Raw genomic sequence first — 19,549 nt, forward strand, 5'->3', positions numbered from 1 at the left:
TGCTCTAAGGTCTATGGTCTATGGTCTACGCTCCATGCTCTTTCTCCTTACATTTGACCTCGCAAAGTGCAGCATTTCACATCTGCCCAGATTAAACTGCTTGAGCACAACAGATTCTGCAGATGCTGATAACCTTGAGCACTAGATGCCACAAAATGCAGCAGGTCAGGCATATCTGTGGAGCAGAATTAACTGTCGACATTTCAGGCCAAAGTCACTTCATCAGGGCTGGTAGGGCAGAGGGCAGAAGCCAGGATAGGAAGGTGGGGGGAAGGGAAAGGCTTACAAGACGGCAGGCGATATGTGAGACCAGGTGAGGGGGAGAGTGGGTCGGTGAGGGAGGGGAGATGAGGTAAGAAGCTGGGAGGTGATAGGTGGAAAAGGCTGGAGAAGGAGGAATCTGATAGGAGAGGAGAATGGACCATGGGAGAAAGGGAAGGAAGAGGGGCAGCTGAGGGAGATGATGGGCAGATGAGGGGAAGAGAAGGGGTATGAGGGGAGTCAGATGGGGAATTGAAAAAGAAGGAAGGGGAGGGGGGAGATATTACTAGAAGTTCGAGAAATTGACGTTAATGCCGTCAGGTTGGAGGTTACCCAGAAGCAATCTGAAGTGCTGCTCCTGCAACTTGAAGCGCCCTTATTGTGGCAGTAGAAGAGCCCTTGAGTGACATGTCAGTATAATTAATATGGGTGGCCATCCTAAAATCTTGCCTATTGTGGTGGACAGAGAGAACATGCTTTAATTGGAAACCAAGTGTACTATATCCAAGTGTGATCTAATTTGTAGTTCCACAATATTTTATTACTAACCTATGTGTTTTCCACCCCTTGTCTCAGATATCTCGGTCAGCCTGCTCTCCGTGATTGTCACCTTCTGCGGCATTGTGCTCCTCGGGGTCTCTCTCTTTGTCTCCTGGAAACTGTGCTGGATCCCATGGCGGGACAGAGGCCTGAACCCCCAGCGCCAGAACTCTCACCACCATCCCCACCACCACCTCCATCACCACCACTCACATTTCACTGACCTCGCTGTCGAGAGGGTCGACGGTGGGTCTGAGATGCCCGAGAGGTCCTACCTCGACCTGGAGTCCTACCCGGAGTCCGGTATTAAGCTGAGCCAGACCTCTCCTGATATCCCGGTGGACACCAACTCAGGGAGTAAGGAGAACAGCATCCCGAATGCACACTCCCAGCAGCAAGTCTCTGCGCCTCCTCCAGCAACAAGGTGGGGAGCTTCGGTCAAATGGACGTTGGAGTTGGTTCTTGGGTGGGAGGGGGGTAGAAAATGTGAATTTTAGACCGAAAGACTTAGGAGCAGAGATAAGACTTTGGCATGGCTGATTTATTTCCCTCTCAACCCCATTCTCCTTCTTTTTCCCCATAACCTTTGATGCTCTTACTAATCAGAAGCTATCAATCGCCTCTTCATTGACTTGGCCTCCATAACTGTCTGTGGCAATGAATTCCACAGATTCACCACCCTCTGCCAAAAGAAATTCCTCCTCATCTCTCTCCTAAAGGGCACCCTTCTCTTCTGGGACAGAGCTCTCTGGTCCTAGAGTCTCCCACTAAAGGCGTTATATATAGTTTTTGGACGATGGTGGTGGGGAGAGCAGACTTGCGGCATGGCCAACTTGACCCACTCTAGCGTTTGTACTCCCTATGAACCATGACTATCCTTCTCATAGCAACATTATAAAGATCCAGATTCAAATTCAGATTTATTTACATTCAGTAAAATGCAGCATTTATGTTAACAGCCAACACGCCAATGAGCCAAAAAAGACAAACTGCGCAAATACAAAACGACCAAATAAATAATACTGGGAACACGAGTTGTAGAGTCCTTGAAAATGAGTCCGTAGACTGTGGACTTGGTTCAGAGTTGTGGTGAGTGAAGTTATCCACACTGGTTCGGGAGCCTGATGTGTAGTAAATGCTGCTGAACCTGGTGGTGTGGGACCTGAGGCTCCTGTACCTCTTTTCCAATGGCAGCAGTGAGAAGAGACCAAGGCCTGAATGGTGGGGGTCCTCGATGATGGACGCTGCTTTCTTGTGGCAGTGCACCTTGTAGATGTTCTCAGTGGTGAGGAGGGCTTTTCCTGTGATAGAATGGGCTGTGGCCAGCACCTTCTGTAGGCTTTTCTGTTTCTGATACAACCAGTCAGGATATTCTCCACCGTACATCAATAAAAGTTTGTTAAAGTTTTAAATAATATAGTGAAGCTTTGCAAACTTCTAAGGAAGTATAGTCACTGTCATGCCTTCTTTATGTTGGTACCTACGTGCTGGTCCCAGAACAGATCCTCTAATATGGTAATGCTAAGGAACTTATAGTTACTCGCCCTCTTCCTCCTTGGATCCCCTCATGAGGACTGGCTTATGAACCTTTGGCTTCTGCCTCCTGTAGTCAATAATCAGCTCTTTGGTCTTGCTGACTTTGTGTGAGAGGTTGTTGTTGTGGCTCCACTCAGCTTTAATTTCCCTCCTGTATCCCTTGCAGATTTAACTCGCTCCCGAGACCAATCCCACAGCAGTTAAGCAGCCCAGATTGTGCGACTCAAGCTGATGAGAAGGTGGAGCAAGTAACCAGCATTGGGCAGATCAAGCCTGAATTGTACAAACAGCGGTCGATCGACGCGGAGGCGAAAAAACACCAGAAGGGCAATTGTGGCCGGATCAACTTCCTGCTGCGCTACACCTACGCGAGCGAGCAGCTGATCGTTAAGATCCTGAAGGCCCTTGACCTCCCCGCCAAAGACGCCAACGGATTCTCCGACCCCTACGTGAAGATCTACCTGTTGCCTGACCGCAAGAAGAAGTTCCAGACCAAGGTCCATCGCAAGACCCTCAACCCAATCTTCAACGAGACCTTTCACTTCAACGTGTCCTTCAACGAGCTCCAGAATCGCAAGCTGCACTTTAGCATCTATGACTTTGACCGCTTCTCCCGGCATGACCTCATTGGGCAGGTGGTGCTGGACAACCTCCTGGAGTTCTCGGACCTCTCTGAGGGCACGACCATGTGGCGAGACATCCTGGAAGGCACCTCGGTGAGTTGTATTGGGGTATTGAGGGGTGGGGGGAGGTTTATTTGGCCTTGTGGGCACATCATAGAGTGATGGAGTCACACAGCACTGAAACAGGCCCTACAGCTCTTCTGGTCCATGCTGACCAAGATTCCTGTCTAAGTCAGTCCCATTTGCCAGCATTCGGTCCATATCCCTCTAAACCAGGGGTTTCTGACCTTTTTTTATGCCATGGACCAATATCATTAACCGGGAAGTCTGTGAACCCCAAGTTGGGAACCCCGGCTCGAAACCTTTCCTTTCCATGTACGTGTCCAAGTGGTCTTAAATATTGTTGATGGATTTGCTTCAACCACTTTGTCTGGCACCTCATTCTATGTACACACCACCTTTGCATGAAAAATTTACCCCATGGTTTCCTATTACCTCTCTCCTCTCACCTTAAACCTGTGCCCTCAAACCCTTCCTCTTTTGACTTTAAATGGTGGCTGGCAGTCCAACTTAAAGGTGGGTTATTGGCACCAACTGGACTGGAGTGTGGTATAGAGAACTGGGGGGAAAAACCTTTACTACTTCTCTTTTCAAATGAAAGATAAATTATCCCAGAAAGCCCAATAGATTGTAAGTAATGAAAGACAATACTGTGAATTAAATTAAAGCCACTCCCGTAACTTAACAGTTTTTAAATGAAAACCATCATTGGGTTTTGTCAACCCCAAAATATTGTAGTGAAGACTGCAGTTGATTTCTTTTCATCTTATATGCTTCACACTGTAATAATATATGTTCAGCTGTTTCAAAATGATGACAAAATCTACACAACCCAGAGTGAAGTTTTCCAACAAGATGTAAGGAATTATTAAGCATAGTATGCCCAAGTCTAAGTCATTTCAAAATAAATCTTCCCCTTCTTGCTTTAACCCCTTCTCCCATAAACCCATCAGTTTTATGTATTCTGTAAAGGTTTCACCCCTTATACCCATTATTCTACAAGTCATGCTATAATTCCCCACCCAATTCATAACCCTACCCATCAAATTCTTGATTTCCCCAAACCAAGGAAAAAAGACTTGAGTACCTTCACCTGATCTATGAGACACCTGCATTGATTGGACAGGAAACTGGTGCTCACTACCGCTGATGAAACACAAGTGTTGATTGGACAGGAAATCAGCACTCCCTATCACTGATGAAACACAAGTGTTGATTGGACAGGAACCTTGGGATCAATATTACTGATGAGAAAACAGTGTTGATTGGGCAGGACCAGCTTCTCATGAACATTCAATTGACTACCCATCAATAGGGCAGAACCTGGTTCTTGTTAACGTTGGCTGAACTCTCAAAGTAAGTGGTCAGAACCTAGCCTAATTAGCATTGAAATTGGCATTTACTAGCATTTAGTAAAATGCACTTGGACTATTGTGAACAGTTTTGGGCCCCTTATCCAAGAAAGGATTTACTGGTATTGGAGAGGGTCCAGAGGAGGTTTATGAGAATGACCCTGGGAATGAAGGGGTTAACATATGAGATTCAAGGTTGTTTAATGTACCCAAGTGTAACGGAGAACACAATAATTATTACTCTGGATCCAAGGTAGCACTAAACAGCATAATAAAATACAGACGACAATAAAACAAAACATAAGCGCAATAAAATATAAATACATAAAGTAGCTCATTTACATAGTTTGATTGTACGTACATAAAGTGACATGAGACACAAGAGTGTCTGTATCATTTCCTATCAGAGTCACCTTATGTACATTACTGCGCAAAAGTCTTAGGCATATGTAAAAAAAAATCAGTAATGCAAAGATGCTTTCAATATAGTGAAACGTTTCTAAATATCAAAAATTTACTACAAAGAGCAGTAAACAATAAAAAAAACTAAATCAGATCGATATTTGGTGTGACTACCCTTTGGCTTTCAAACTGCATGAATTCTGTTAGGTAAATTTTTGTGCAGTTTTATAAGAAAATCGACTGGTAGGTTGTTCCAAGCATCTTGGAGAGGTTTCACAGTTCTTCTGCAGACTTTGGCTGTCTTGCTCCCTTCTGTCTGTCCAGGTAATGGTCAGGCAGCCTCAGTGATGTTGAGATCAGGGCTCTATGGAGGCCATACCATCTGAAACCTCATAAAAAATCAAGGGTGCCTAAGACTTTTGCATAGTACTGTACATAAAGTGACTGACAGGAAATGATAAAGTAGTGGTGGTGGGGGAGTGTGGTGTTTTGGTGGGTGATCAGATTTCCTGCTTGGGGAAAGTGACTGGTTTTGAGTCTGGTGCTCCTGGCATGGATGCTATGTTGCCTCCTCCCTGATGGGAGTGGGACAAATAGCCTATGAGCAGGGTGGGTGGGATCCTTTACGGTATTGCTGGACTTTTAATGGCACCTTTCTGTATATGTCCTTGATGTTGGTGATGCATTGGGCTGTGGTGGTTGCCTGTTGTAGAGCCTTCCTAATCGGATGTTCTGTACTGTGCATCTGTAGAAGGTCATGAGTATTGATGTCTCTCAGTACTCATAATGTGAGTATTGAGGATCATTTGATGGCTCCGGGCTTGTACTCACTGGAATGTATAAGAATGAGGTGGGATCTCATTGAAATCCATTGAATATTGTAAAGACTGAGTTGAGTGGACTTGAAGAGGATGTTTCCTGTCGTGGTGGAGTCTAGGGCCAGAGAGCACAGCCTTGGAGTAGAAGGCTATCCCTTTAGAACAGAGATGAGGAGGAATTTCTTTAACCAGAGGCCGGTGAATCTGTGGAATTCATTGCCTCAGTCGGCTGTGAAGGCTTAATCATTGGATATATTTAAAGCAGAGGTTGATAGATTGTTGATTAGTAAAGGCATCAAAGGATATGGGTTAGGAATGGGGTTAGGAATGAGAGGCAATATAAGTTAACTATGACAAAATGGCAGAGCAGATTTGATAGGCCAAGTGGTCTAATTCTGCTCCCATGTCTTGTGCTCTCATTGTCTGAATACCCATATTGTTCAGGCAGAGCCCAGAATTTAGTAGTGGAGACACAAGATACTGCAGATACAGCTGTCCATTTCCCTCCATAGTTTCTGCCTGAGCCAGTGAGTTTCACCAGCAGCTCATTTGTTTCCGCTCCATAACTCTCTCGTATTGATCGGGTGGGCCTGGTCTTCATCAGCATTAGATTCAAGAGGCAGTGTAGATGCTGGAAATCTAGAGCAATACGCACAATTTCTGGACCCATGTCACCCCAACCGCAATCTATTCCAGCTGCTACCTTCCGGGAAATGGTACCGCAGCATAAAAGCCAGGACCAACAGGCCTGAGACAGCTTCTTCCACCAGGCCATCACACTGATGAACTCACGCTGATCTGAGTGTATTTCTATGTTACATTGACTGTTCTATTTATTATAAATTATTATAAATTGCTATGATTGCACATTGCACATTTAGACGGAGACGTAACGTAAAGATTTTTACTCCTCATGTATGTGAAGGATGTAAGAAATAAAGTCAATTCAATTCAACTCAGCGGGTTAGACAGCATCTATGGATGGGAATAAGCAGTCAATGTGTTGGGCCGCATCCTGATGAAGGGTCCCAGCTGAAATGTCGACTTTTTAATTCCTATCCCTCGATGCTGCCTGACCTGCTGAGCTCTTCCGGCACATTCTGTGTATTAATTCATCAGCATTAATTAGGTGTAAACTTTGAGTAACTGTTAGCATTGATCGAGCAACACTGGCGTCTCCCTGGCATTGATTGAGTGGGACCTGGAACGAGGTAAATGTTGATTGGGTGTTAGTGTTGATGGAGCAGGGGCAGATCCTTGTTAGTGTAAATTAGGTGCTAATATTATTAAGTTGTACCTGGTGTACCACACTGAAATAGCATAATATTGTAATGCCATTAGATACAGGAGCAGAATCAGGCCATTCTGCCCATCGAGTCTGCTCCGCCATTTAATCATGCTAAGTTTTCATCCCTCTCAACCCCATTCTCCTGCATTCTCCCCTTAACCATTGACACCCTTACTTACAAAATACCGGATGAACTCAGCAGGTCAGGCAGCATCTAGAGAGACAAAGAAACAGTTGATGTTTTGGGACGAACCCTTCAGCTGGACTGGAAAGACAGGGGACAGAAGCAGAATAAGAAGGTGGTGGAAAGGAGAGGTGAAAGCTGGCAAGTGATAGGTGAAACCAGGTGAGGGGGAAGGTGGTTGAGTGGTGAAACCAGGTGAGGGGGAAGGTGGGTGCGTGGGGGTAAAGAGGAATAAATGAGAACCTGGGAGGTGATTGGTGGAAGAGGTAAAGGGCTGAAGAGGGAGGATTCTAACAGGGGAGGAGGGTGGACCATGGGGGAAAGGGAAGGAGGGAGGGACACCAGAGTGAGATGACGGGCAGATGAGGCAAAGAGAAGGGGAATGAGGATAACCAGAATGGGAAAGAAAAAAGAGCAAAGGGAACGGGGGTGGGGGGGGGAAGAAATAAACGTGTTGGAGAAATCGATGTTCATACCATCAGTTTGGAGGCCACCCATACGGAATATGAGGTGTTGCTCCCCGAAGATGCTGCCAGACCTGCTGAGTTCCTCCAGCATTTTGTGTGTGTTTCTCTGAATTTCCAGCATCTGCAGACTCTCTTGTGGTTATAGGGTGTACCTGGTCATTGCAAGCACTGACAGAGAGGAAGGAAAGGAAGAGGAGAAAGAGGAAAGGAAGGAGTGCTAGTCAGTAACTGATTCCCTCTGTCACACAATGCCTACCAGTCCCAATAAAGCAGGTCTTTAATCTCGCATGACAAGATGGCTCTCCTGACACCACTCTGCTTAATACATCCAGCAGCGGTCAGGTTACGAAGATTGTTTGCCTTTTCAATTCACTGTGACTCCTGCTTAGCCTCGAATGCGTAGGCAGACAGAGGAAGAGTCCTCTGAGCCACTTTAGAGAGCATCAAATCTAAACTGCTGTCAGCAAACAGTGTGTATCCCTGGGCACACACTGCCTGCCCTGTAGTTTTCCGTCCAATCTTTCAGCTGCGTTGGGAACAGCTTGAGCTGAGAATGTGACTCGCTTCATCACCATCTGTTTTGCTGAAGGGGGTCGTAATTATAGCATCAGAATGAGGCCATTCAGCCCACACTGCCTGAACTAGCTCTTAGGAGGCACTGAACAATTTTTTTTGTCACTGCTCCTTCCCTTTGCCTTATTTGGATGGATGTTTCCCAGTCAAGTATTTGTCCAACCCCAATCTAAAGATGAAAGGTGGGCTCTATTTGTCACTTGTACATCGAGACATGTGGTGAAGTGTGTTGCTCGCAGTATTCCTTGATAGTTGTTAGGGTCCAACCATTCACCAAGACTAGACTAGTGTTATTTGTCACAGGGATGTCAAGATGTCGAAACATACAGTGAAATGACCAATACAGTCCGAGGATATGCTTGGGGCAGCCCGCAAGTGTCACCATACATCACCACCAACATAGCATACCCACAACTTACTAATCCTGACCCATGTCTCTTTCTGGAGGTATGTGGAGAACTCGGAGGAAACTCATGCAATCGTGGCAATAATGTACAAACTCCTTACAGAAATCAGTGGGAATTGAACTCTGACCTTCTGATCGAAGGGGCGATAACGTGTAGCAATGACCCCTACGCCACCCCGCCACCTATACATATTGACCTTTGAACTTGCTGGCACAGGCACATTCTGGACCATGTTGAGCTGCCTCAGAAATTGGGGATGACCTTCTTCCACTCTGGATTTGTGTGTTCCAAATCTCAGCTGGGGTTATTGTATGACCCACAGACTCGTCCACACGGATGGGGCAGACAGAGGTCGCAGGCAGGGGTGTTTTAGAGATGGCTTACCTCTTCTCCTACTTGCTCAGGGTCACCGTGTGATCTCGGCAAGTAGCCTCAAGGTTCCCAACACCATCCTGAACGCTCCTCCACTTGGAGTGGTCATGCACTAGTGGTTCCCAGGAGATAGTGTGGAGATTGTCTTTCTTCCAGACTTCCTTGAGAATAATGAAATAGGAACAGGATAAGCCATTTGGTCCTGCAATCCTGTCTTACCACAATCTACACTGGATTCACCTCCCTTTTTGTGTCTGTCCGCCATCGATCTTTCAGATATCGATCTGCTCCACCTTAAATTTATCCATGTTAAATTATTAAGGGTATAGGTAAGGTAAATGAAAGCAGGATTTTCCAACTGAGGTTGGGTGAGACTAGAACCATAGGTCAAAGGTTAAGTGTGAAAGTTGAAATATATAAGGGGAATCTGACGGGAAACCTCTGCACTGACAGAGTAGTGAGAGTGTGGACCAAGCTTCCAGTGGAAGTGGGGAATGTGGGCTGGTTTGCAACACTTAAGAAAAGCTTGGATAAGTAGATGGAGGGGAGGGGTATGGAGGGCTGAGATCCAGATGTGGGTCAACTGGACTAGGCAGAATAACAGTTCAGCATGGACTAGATGGGCCGAAGGGTCTGTTTCTGTGCTGCAATGTTCTATGTTGGGTGGTGGGGTGGAGATACGTCTCTACCAAAGGAGGCATAAGGTGCTTCCTCCCTCCACTAGCCTGCAGGTTGCCCTTGGGCAAGGTGTAGCACCTGCTTCATCCCCCGATCAGGGTCATGTGAAGCCATGTGAGCAGATGGTGGATGGTCGAATGAACAGCCAGTGCATATCACAATTACTGGTTATGCGAACACTGACACCAGGTAGACAACCTCTGAAGAGTATTGACAATAGCTGGGGGCGAGGGGGTCACCTATCTTGTAAAGACACTGCCCAGAAGAAGGCAATGGCAAATCATTTCTCTAGGGAAATTTGCCAAGAAGAATCATGGCCATGGAAAAACCATGATTGCCTATGTCACACGAAGCGAACAAGTGTTCCATGACTATCACTCTACATTATGATCAGATTTCCTTTTGGATGGAAAATTCCAAAAATTCACCAGTCTCTAAAAGAAGGGATTTTCAAACTATCTCCTTTTGTTCATGTTTCTCTAGTGAAAATATCTCAACATCTGAAAATCCCCTCAATCTTCTAAACACTGAGAAATACAGCCCCAAACTTCCTCTTCTTCAGCATACCCTCAAATGTTTGCCTTTGTAACGCCTGCAACCATTTCCCCCAGCAGAACTCAGCACAAAGCATCCCTGAGAAAACTATACAAACATTCCACTTTCCATTTTACAGCTACGTTTCAAAGTCAAGTTTCTTGTCATAGACGCAAGTCCATATTTGACTAGGTGCAATGAAAAACTTACTTGCAGCAGCCTCACAGGGAAAGTGCAACAGATAAGGAGCATTCACACAAAAAGCATAAACTAAACACAGTTTTTACATTTTTAGAACAAAAATGTCCATTTTGGTGCAAACAGATCATAGTTTTCATCAGGTTGCTATACAGAGAAATGAGTTGTGTTACTCAGGTTGGTTCAGGAACTGAAGAGTTAAAGGGAAGTAGCTGTTCTTGAATCTAGTGTTGTGGGTCTTCAGGCTCTGCACCTCCTTCCCGACGGGAGCTGCAAATGGAGGATTTTCCCGGGGTCAATCTCCCAATAACTGAAAGTCAGAAATGACTCTGTAATAGTTTACTGATCGACGGATCTAGCAAATGCCCCTCACCTCCTCAGTGGATCTCCCCTGCCGTCTCCTCAAAATTCCTGGGCACCGCTCGACTAATAAGAGGAGTTTTGCACGGTGCCTTTCTCACCCAGAGGATGTCGAGTTGCTGGAATACACCGTTCGAAGCAGTAATTTAAAAAAGTGTGTAGACAGGCCTTTGAATCTCCCAGGCTTGGCTGGCAGAGTAGCATTATGTTGAGCATAACACTATTAGAGTTCCAGTGACATGGGTTCAATTCTGCCATTGTCTGAAAGGAGTTCCATCTTGACTGCAGGAGTTTCCTCCAGGTGCTCCAATTTCCTCCCACATTCTAGCGACATACAGGTTAGTAGGTTAATTGGTCACATGGGTGTAATTGGGCAGCGTGGGCTCATTGGGCCTATATATCTAAATCTCTTAATGGGCCAAGAGCTGGGAAATAGAACTAATGCCAATGGGCGTCCATGAGTGAGCACGCATCTGATGGGCTGAATGGCCTGCTTCCGTGCTGTGTTGCTTGATGACTATAGCCTCTACCAGTTAACATTTCCAGTGACAAAAATACTGTGCTAACCTGAGGGTCCAGACGAGGTTTACAAAAATGATCTCAGGAATAAAATGGTTAACGTACGCAGAGGCCTGTACTCACTGGAGTTTAGAAGAATGAGGTGAGATCTCTTGAGACCCATCGAATGTTAAAAGGAGCATGAGAAATTCTGCAGGTACTGGAAATCCAAAGCAACACACACAAAATGCTGGAGGAAATTGGCAGGTCAGGCAGCATCTATGGAGATGAATAAACAGTCGACTGGAAAGGCCATATTGAAGTGAGTGGATAGAGTAGACATGGAGAGGATATTTCCAGTAGAGGGAGAGTCTAGGACCAAAGGGCACAGTTTCAGAGTAGAAGAATGTCACATTAGGACAGAGATGAAGAGGAATTTCTTTTAGCCAAAGGGTGGTGATCTATGGAATTCATTACCACAGATGGCTGTGGAAGCCAAGTCATTGGGTATATCTAAAGTAGAAGTTGGTAGGTTCTTGATTAATTAGGATGTCAAAGGTTACAGGGAGAAGGCAGGAGAATGGGGTTGAGAGAGATAATAAATCAGCCACGATGGAGTGGTGGAGCAGACTTAATGGGCCAAATGGGATATCCTTATATTCTGAGGCTGTGTCCTCTGGTCCTAGACTCTCCCACTGTTGGAAACATCATCTACATGTCCACTCTATACAGGCCTTTTAGATAGAAAGCGAAGTGCAAGGTCCACGATGAGACTGTCTGGCAGACCCAAAGTTTATATTTGTGGTGTAAAAGACCCATGATCCCATGATCTCTGTTACCAATACAAAAATTGACTAAGACTTTCTGATTCCTCTCCTCCTTCCCTTTCTTCCATGGTTCATTTTCCTCTCCTATCAGATTCCTCCTTCTTCAGTCTTTTATCTTTTCCTCCTATCACCTCCCAGCTTCCCACTTCATCCTCCCCCACCCACTCACTTTCCCCATCGTCTGGTCTCACCTATCCCCTGCCAGCTTGTACTCCTTCCCCTCCTGCCACCTTCTTATTCCGGCTTCTTTCCGTTTCCTTCTCAATCCTGATGAAGGGTCTAGGCCTGAAATGTTGACCATTTATTCCTCTTACCACTTCTCTTCTCCTCACCTGCCCATCACTTCCCTCTAGAGCTCCTCCTCCTTCCCTTTCTCCCATGGTGCCCTCTCCTCTCCTATCGGATTCCTTCTTCTTCAGCCTTTTCCACCTATCACCTCCCAGCTTCTTACTTCATCTGCCCTTCCCCCTCACCTGGTCTCACCTATCACCTACCACCTTGTACTCCTTCTCATCTCTCACCTTCATATTCTGGTTCCCCCCCTTCTGTCCAATCCTGATGAAGGGTCTCAGCTCAAATCATCAATTATGTATTGTCCTCCATCGATGACGCCTGACCGCATGAGATCCTCCAGGATTTTGCGTGTGTTCCCGCTGCAGAATCAATTTTGTTTAACATCCACCCTATTAAGTCCTGTACAAGTTCTTTAAGTTTCAGTCAGATCACTTCTAATTCTTCTGATCTCCAGGAACTGCAGGTCCATTCTACCCAGACCCTCCTGGTGGTAAGCCCAGCACCAGGAACCAGGCAGGTGGACTGCGCTCTCTCTGTGGCCACTATATGATTCTTGCTATAAAAACAGACTCTCAGTTAATGTCTACAAAGCGAAAGAGCTGTTTATTGACTGCAGGAGAAGGAACTTTGAGGTCCATGAGCTTGTCCTCATGAGGAGATTGGAGGTGGAAAGGGTTAGTAACTTTAAGTCCGTTGACATTACCATTTCAGAGAGTCTGTCCTGGGTCTAGCACACAACTGCCATCACAAAGAAGGAAAGATAATGCCTCTACTTTCATAGAAGTTTGCGCTGATTTGGCATGTCATCTAAAGCTTTGACAAACTTCTATAGCTACACAGTGGAGCGTATCCTGACTGGTTGCATCATGGCCTGGTATGGAACCACCAATGGCCAGAGCAGAAAATGGACTGGTCACAGCCCAGTCCACAGGCAAATCCCTCCCCACCATTGAACATCTTTACAAGAAGCATTGCCACAAGAAGGCAGCATCCATCATCTGCGCCCCGGCCGCCCATCCAAGCCATGCCATCTCCTCACTGCTTGCGTCAGACCAACAGGAGGTACAGGAGCCTTAGGTTCCAGAACAGTTATCCTTCTTCAACCATCAGGCTGCTGAACCATCGTAGATAATTCCACTGAATTAACTCATTTTAAAGGACTCCACCATAGTAGTATTTATTTACTTTTTATTATTTGCATGTTTTGTCTTCTTTTGCACACTGGTTTATTGAGATACAGCGCGGAATAGGCTCTGCTTGTCCTTCGAACTGCGCTGGTCAGCAACTCCCACTTGAACCCTAGCCTGATCCCAGGACAGCTTACAATGACCAACTAACCTTCCAAGCGATATGTCTTTGGACTGTGTGAGAAATCCGGAGTGCCTGGAAGAAATCCACAGGGAGAATGGGAAAAATGTACAAATTCCTTACCGGTAGCAGCAGGAATTGAACCTGGGTCACTGGCACGGTAAAGGGCTATGCTAACCATTCCACTACCATGCCGCCCCATCTGTGTTCATGTATAGTTTGTAAATTAATTTCTATTTCTATAGTTTTCTGTAAATCCCTGCAAGAAAATTAGTCTCAAGGTAGTATATGGTGACATATGCGTATTTTGATAATAAATTTACTTTGAACTTTCAACTTCAGATAAGGGGATTATAGGTGAGGAAGCACATTCAGTGTTTGGCTGCAAAGGTTTAAGGAGCTGACTTATTATCACTTTTGGATGTTATGTTGAGTTTGTGTAAGACATTGGTGAGGCCTAATTTGGTATATTGTGTCCAGTTTTGGTCACCTACCCATAGGAAAGATGTCAATAAGATTGAAAGAGTGCAGAGAAAATTTACAAAGATCTTGCTGGGACATGAGGACCTGAGTTATAGGGAATGGTTGAATAGGTTCGGACTTTATTTCCTCGAGCGTAGGAGAATGAGAGGAGATTTGATAGATGTATGCAAGGTTATGAGGGCTGTAGATAGGGTAAGTGCAAGCAGGCTTTTTCCACTGAGGTTGGGTGAGACCAGAACTAGAGGTCATGGGTTAAGGGTGAAAAGTGGAAACCGAACGCTGAAGGGGAACCCGAGGGGGAACTTCTTCACTCAGAGGGTGATGAGATTGTCCAGCAAGCTACTAGAGGAACTGGATAGGTACATATAGATGGGAAGGGTGTGGAGGGCTAAGGTCCAGGTGCAGATCACTGGGACTAGGTGGATTAATACTTTGCGTGGACTAGGTGGCTCAAAGGGCCTGTTTCAGTGCTATATGACTCTATGAGTCTGTGGCTCTATCTGTCAAGCCTGCTGCCTCTACCAGCTCTCCTCCACTCCAGCTGCCATCACCACTTGCAATTATAAGACCATAAGACCATAAGACAAAGGAGCAGAAGTTGGCCATTCGGCCCATCGAGTCTGATCCACCATTTTATCATGAGCTGATCCATTCTCCCATTTAGTCCCACTCCCCTGCCTTCTCACCATAACCCTTGATGCCCTGGCTACTCAGATACCTATCAATCTCTGCCTTAAATACACCCAATGACTTGGCCTCCACTGCCGCCCGTGGCAACAAATTCCACAGATTCACCACCCTCTGGCTAAAAACCCTGCTCATACCCCTGCTTCATTATTCTCACCGTCCCTTCCTCCCCAAGGGCACAGAAGGTTCCCTTTCACCAGCAGTTCAAGAAGGCTGTGTTGGATTCTGATACTTTAGCGATCCAAAGTTTCCAAGAAGTCAAGAATGAAGCATAAAATTTGTTGCTTACGGTCGTTTTATTAAATGTTACAAGATCCGTGAATGCTTGCATGAAAATGAACCTCAGGGCAGTATCTGGTGATATAATCATTCTTTGATAATAAATTTACTTTGAACTTTGAACTTTGAAGAGCAAAGAAGAAGTGCCCAGAGAAACAAAGATAAGAAAACAGACTAAAAAGTAGTCGTCGTCTTTTCATACCAGACAAAAGATGACAGAAATTCCTTTGATAACAGTTAACCAATAAAATAGCTGATTCAAGTGATACGACCCTGAAACCAAGACGTTTCTAGAAAAATACAGAGGAAACTGCACCGTAATTACTGGAAAATTCGCTGAACAATTATACTCACACTCAGTGGCCACTTTATTAGATACTTCCTGTGCCTAATATAGCCAGTGAATGTTTGTTCATGGTCTTCTACTCCTGTAGCCCATCCACTTCAAGGTTTGACGTGTTGTGCATTCAGGAATACTCTTCTGCACACCACTGTTGTAACGTGTGGTTATTTGAGTTACTGTCACCTTCTTGTCAGCTTGAACCAATGTGGCCATTCTCCTCTGCCCTCTCTCATTAACAAGAAGTTTTCACCCACACACAGATCTGCTGCTCACTGGATTTTTTTTTTGTTGTTTTTTCACCATTCTCTGTAAACTCTAGAGTAGGGTTCCCAACCGACTCCTTGTATTGGTCCACGGCATGAAAAAAGAGACTTCTGTTTTGTTTTGCTCAAGAGACTTCTGTGTGTGAAAATCCCAGGAGATCAGCAATTTCTGAGATATTCAAATCACCCCATCTGGCACCAACAATTATTCCACGGTCAAAGTCACTTAGATCATACTTCTATAGGTTTGAGGTTGGGAGGCTAAACTGCTTTAAGTTCCTCGCCATCCACATCACCAAAGACCTCGCGTGGTCTGTACATACCGGCAGTGTGGTGAAAAAGGCACAGGGGCACAACTGAGAGCATCCTGACTGGCTGCATCACTGCCTGGTATGGAAACTGTACCTCCCTTAATTGCAGGATTCTGCAGAGAATGGTGCGGACAGCCCAGCGCATCTGTCGTTGTGAACTTCCCATGATTCCGGAGGTTTACAAAGACAGGTATGTAAAAAGGGCCCAAAGGATCACTGGGGACCCAAGTCACCCCAACCACAAACTGTTCCAGCTGCTCCCATCCGGGAAACGGTACCACACCATAAAAGCCAGGACCAACAGGCTCTGGGACAGCTTCTTCCACCAGGCCATCAGACTGATTAACTCACGCTGATTTGAGTGTATTTCTATGTTACATTGACTGTTCTATTTATTATAAATTATTATAAATTACTATGATTTAGACGGAGATGTAACTTAAAGATTTTTACTCCTGTAAGAAATAAAGTCAATTCAATTCAGTTCAATTCAATTCTACCCTATTCTGATATTTGGTCTGAACAACAACTGAACCTCTTGACCATGTCTGCATGCTTTTATGCATTAAGTTGCTGCTACATGATTGGCTGATTAGATAGATGCATTAATGAGCAAGTGTACAGGTGTACCTAATAAAGTGGCCACTGAGAGTGGAAACATGGAAGCAAGCATGGGAATGTTAATACACAAGAAAAATAACATTTCTACAGCTCACCCCCACCTTCGCGAGGGCAATTGTGTTTGAGCTGTAGCCAGTGCCAGCGGCGTTCCAAGAACAGGATTCCAACGGGAATATTGCAGCCTTGTATTTTCGCCAAGATTATCAGACCCTGCGTCATTTAGGTACCCGTCCATTAACGTGTGGCGAAATTTGTATGAGTCGAGGAGGCAGTGTGTAAGTGATTACTTTGGCAGGAAACGCTGCTGAACACTGCTGCACTTCATTTGTAGTGTAGACCCCTGGGCAGATGCTCCAGCCTGCGCTCTCTCTGAAGCCATTAGATAATAGAGTTCATCCATCACGTCCCCATTTAAAGGAAGGATTAATTATGTTGAAAGCTAATTGAAATGCCTCTGCATGGTCAATCTCAATGATAAAAGACAGAGACACAATGTCTAAGCTGAAAGAAGGGCCTAGAACAGGAATCAATGCACAGTGACATGAATATTTCAGAGATAATTGTCCTGTTGGATTATTGAACTCACTGTACAGTGGAAGCTTACAGTATAGAATTGACTCTGTCGCTGCTGTGGCGCTCTGAGTGGTTAGAACATGGCAGAGAGAGCATTTGTGGTATCTCTCTAGTGCTTGAGGTGTCATAGTCATGGAGTACCACAGTACAGAAACAGGCCTTTCTGTCCATCTATTCCATGCTGAACTACTACTCTGTCTAGCCCCATTGACCTGCACCTGGACCGTAGCTCTCCATACTCCTCCCGTCCATGTATCTATCCACCCTTCTTTTAGCTGTTGTATTCAGAACCACATCCACCTCTTCCATTGGCAGCTTGTCCCACACTCACACCAACCTCTGTTTGAAAAAGTTCCCCCTCAGGTTCCCTTTAAATATTTCACCTTTCACCCTAAACCTATGACCTCTAATTCCAGCCTCACACAAACTCAATGGAAAAAGCCTGCTTGCATTTACCCGATGTGTTGTATATCACTCTTAAACTACCCTCAATTGCCTCCACTCCAGGGAATGAAGTCCGAACCTATACGGTACAATCTTGCCCTATAACTCAGCTTCTTAAATCCCAGCAACATCCTTCTGTCTGCAGTGGGTGGTCCATCACTTGGGAGTGAACGGGAGGGTGGGGGTGGGGATGGGGGGGTCACAGCCAACAGTAGTGCAGTCTCGCAAGACCCTCCAAATCCACAAATCCACTGCCAGGATGAGGATAATGGATCAGGTCTCAGATCCAGTGTCATTTTTTTAATATACAGTATTTTGATTTTTGCATGTTTTCTTAATCTATTCAATATATGTAACTGATTACTTGTTTATTGATTATTATTATTTTTTATTTTATTTATTTTGTCTGTGCTATATTATGTATTGAACTGCTGCTGCTAAGTTAACAAATTTCACATCAGATGTCTGATTCTGATTCTGACCCAAGTTCGATACCAATCTCTGTGCATGTATGTGCAATTTGCATAACCAGACTTTCCTGAGGCAGCGGGAAGTATAGACAGACGACAAGATGATGACAATGATCATAATGAGGTAGATTGTGCGGTCATGAGTCCCTCTTATTGTATCAGGGATGGGAGCTACCTTTGAGCCTGGTGGAATGTGCCTTCAAACTTGTACCTTTCTTGGTTTTTTTGTGCACAGGGAGAGGGATACGGGGGTCAATGTGCCTATTCCGTTTAGTTCACTTTTTTTGGTCTGGGAGGAGGGATTTGGCAGTTGATGTGCCTATTCCATTTTGTTAAGTTTTTTTGTGCAGAGAAGGGGACTTGGGGCTTGTTGATCATGCTTCCTGTTTTTTTTCTTGGTTTCATGGCTACCCAGAGATGAAGAATTTCAGAGTAGTATATTTGAACCTTTGGTGCCCTTACCAGTCAAGAACCTATCAGCCTCTGCTTTAAATATACGCAGTGACTTGGCCTCCACAGCTGTCTGTGGATATAAATTTTGTGGATTCACCACCCTCTGGTTAAAGAAATTCCTCCACATCTCTGTTCTAAAGGGACGTCCTTCTATTCTGTTGTGTCCTCTGGTCCGAGACTCCTGCACCTTCTTGGCAGATCTCATGTTGGCAACATCTCTGTGTTCAAGGCCTACTTTTTAAAGAAAGTCTTGAAATCATGAATTAGCATTTATATTGTGCCTTCTCCTGGAGCCTTTTGCAGCCAATAATGTATAATCTGGGCACAGCAAACAGCAAGCCCGACTCCTAGTCACTGAAAACACCCAGCATTTCCTTCCCACCGCAACGCTTTCCCTAAACAGCGTGAGAAAAAGGGATCCTGGTCCATTCCCTCATTCTCCACAGTGCTTTCTGCTAGGCTGATGTCCCTAGTTATGGTCTCCTGTCAGAGAGAACAGAGAAAGTGTAACGGCCCTTCCCCTTCAGCCAACAATCTTGATCTGAGCCATAACCCTCAGATCTGTTGTCCGAACTCTTGATCCCACTATCGATGTCTTTGTGGTCTTGATCAACATACTCACAAATTGCTGGAGAAACTCAGCTGATCAGTTATCTACGGAGGATAATGAGAAGATTAATGCAAATTATTGCCTACCTGCACTGCACTTTGTCTATAACTGTAACACTCTATTCTGCATTCTGTTATTGTTTTCCCTTGTACTAGCTCAATGGGCACCTGAAATGAAATGATCTGTAAGGACGGCAGGCATAGTAGAGTTTTCCAGTGTAAACACAAGAGATTCTACAGATGATGGAAAATCTGGAGCATCATACACACAAACACACACAAACATACACGTATACACGCACACCATACATACACATATACACACATAAACACATACACACACACACACACACACACACACACACACATATATACACACATACACACACACACACACACACACATATATACACACATACACACACACACACAC

General features: G+C 45.1%; 1 protein-coding gene across 1 annotated transcript in view; it reads left to right on the plus strand.

Moving 5' to 3' along the window:
* Window positions 1-19,549, plus strand: part of syt3 (synaptotagmin III) — a 146,292-nt gene that overhangs the window by 79,264 nt on the left and 47,479 nt on the right. Inside the window, exons 3-4 of the mRNA XM_063062532.1 lie at window positions 838-1,225; window positions 2,504-3,053. Of these exons, the coding sequence (XP_062918602.1) occupies window positions 838-1,225; window positions 2,504-3,053 (938 nt within the window). The remainder of the gene's footprint in view (window positions 1-837; window positions 1,226-2,503; window positions 3,054-19,549) is intronic.

This window comes from Mobula hypostoma, chromosome 11 (assembly GCF_963921235.1).
Source record: "Mobula hypostoma chromosome 11, sMobHyp1.1, whole genome shotgun sequence".
In the NCBI taxonomy this organism is placed as follows: domain Eukaryota; kingdom Metazoa; phylum Chordata; class Chondrichthyes; order Myliobatiformes; family Myliobatidae; genus Mobula; species Mobula hypostoma.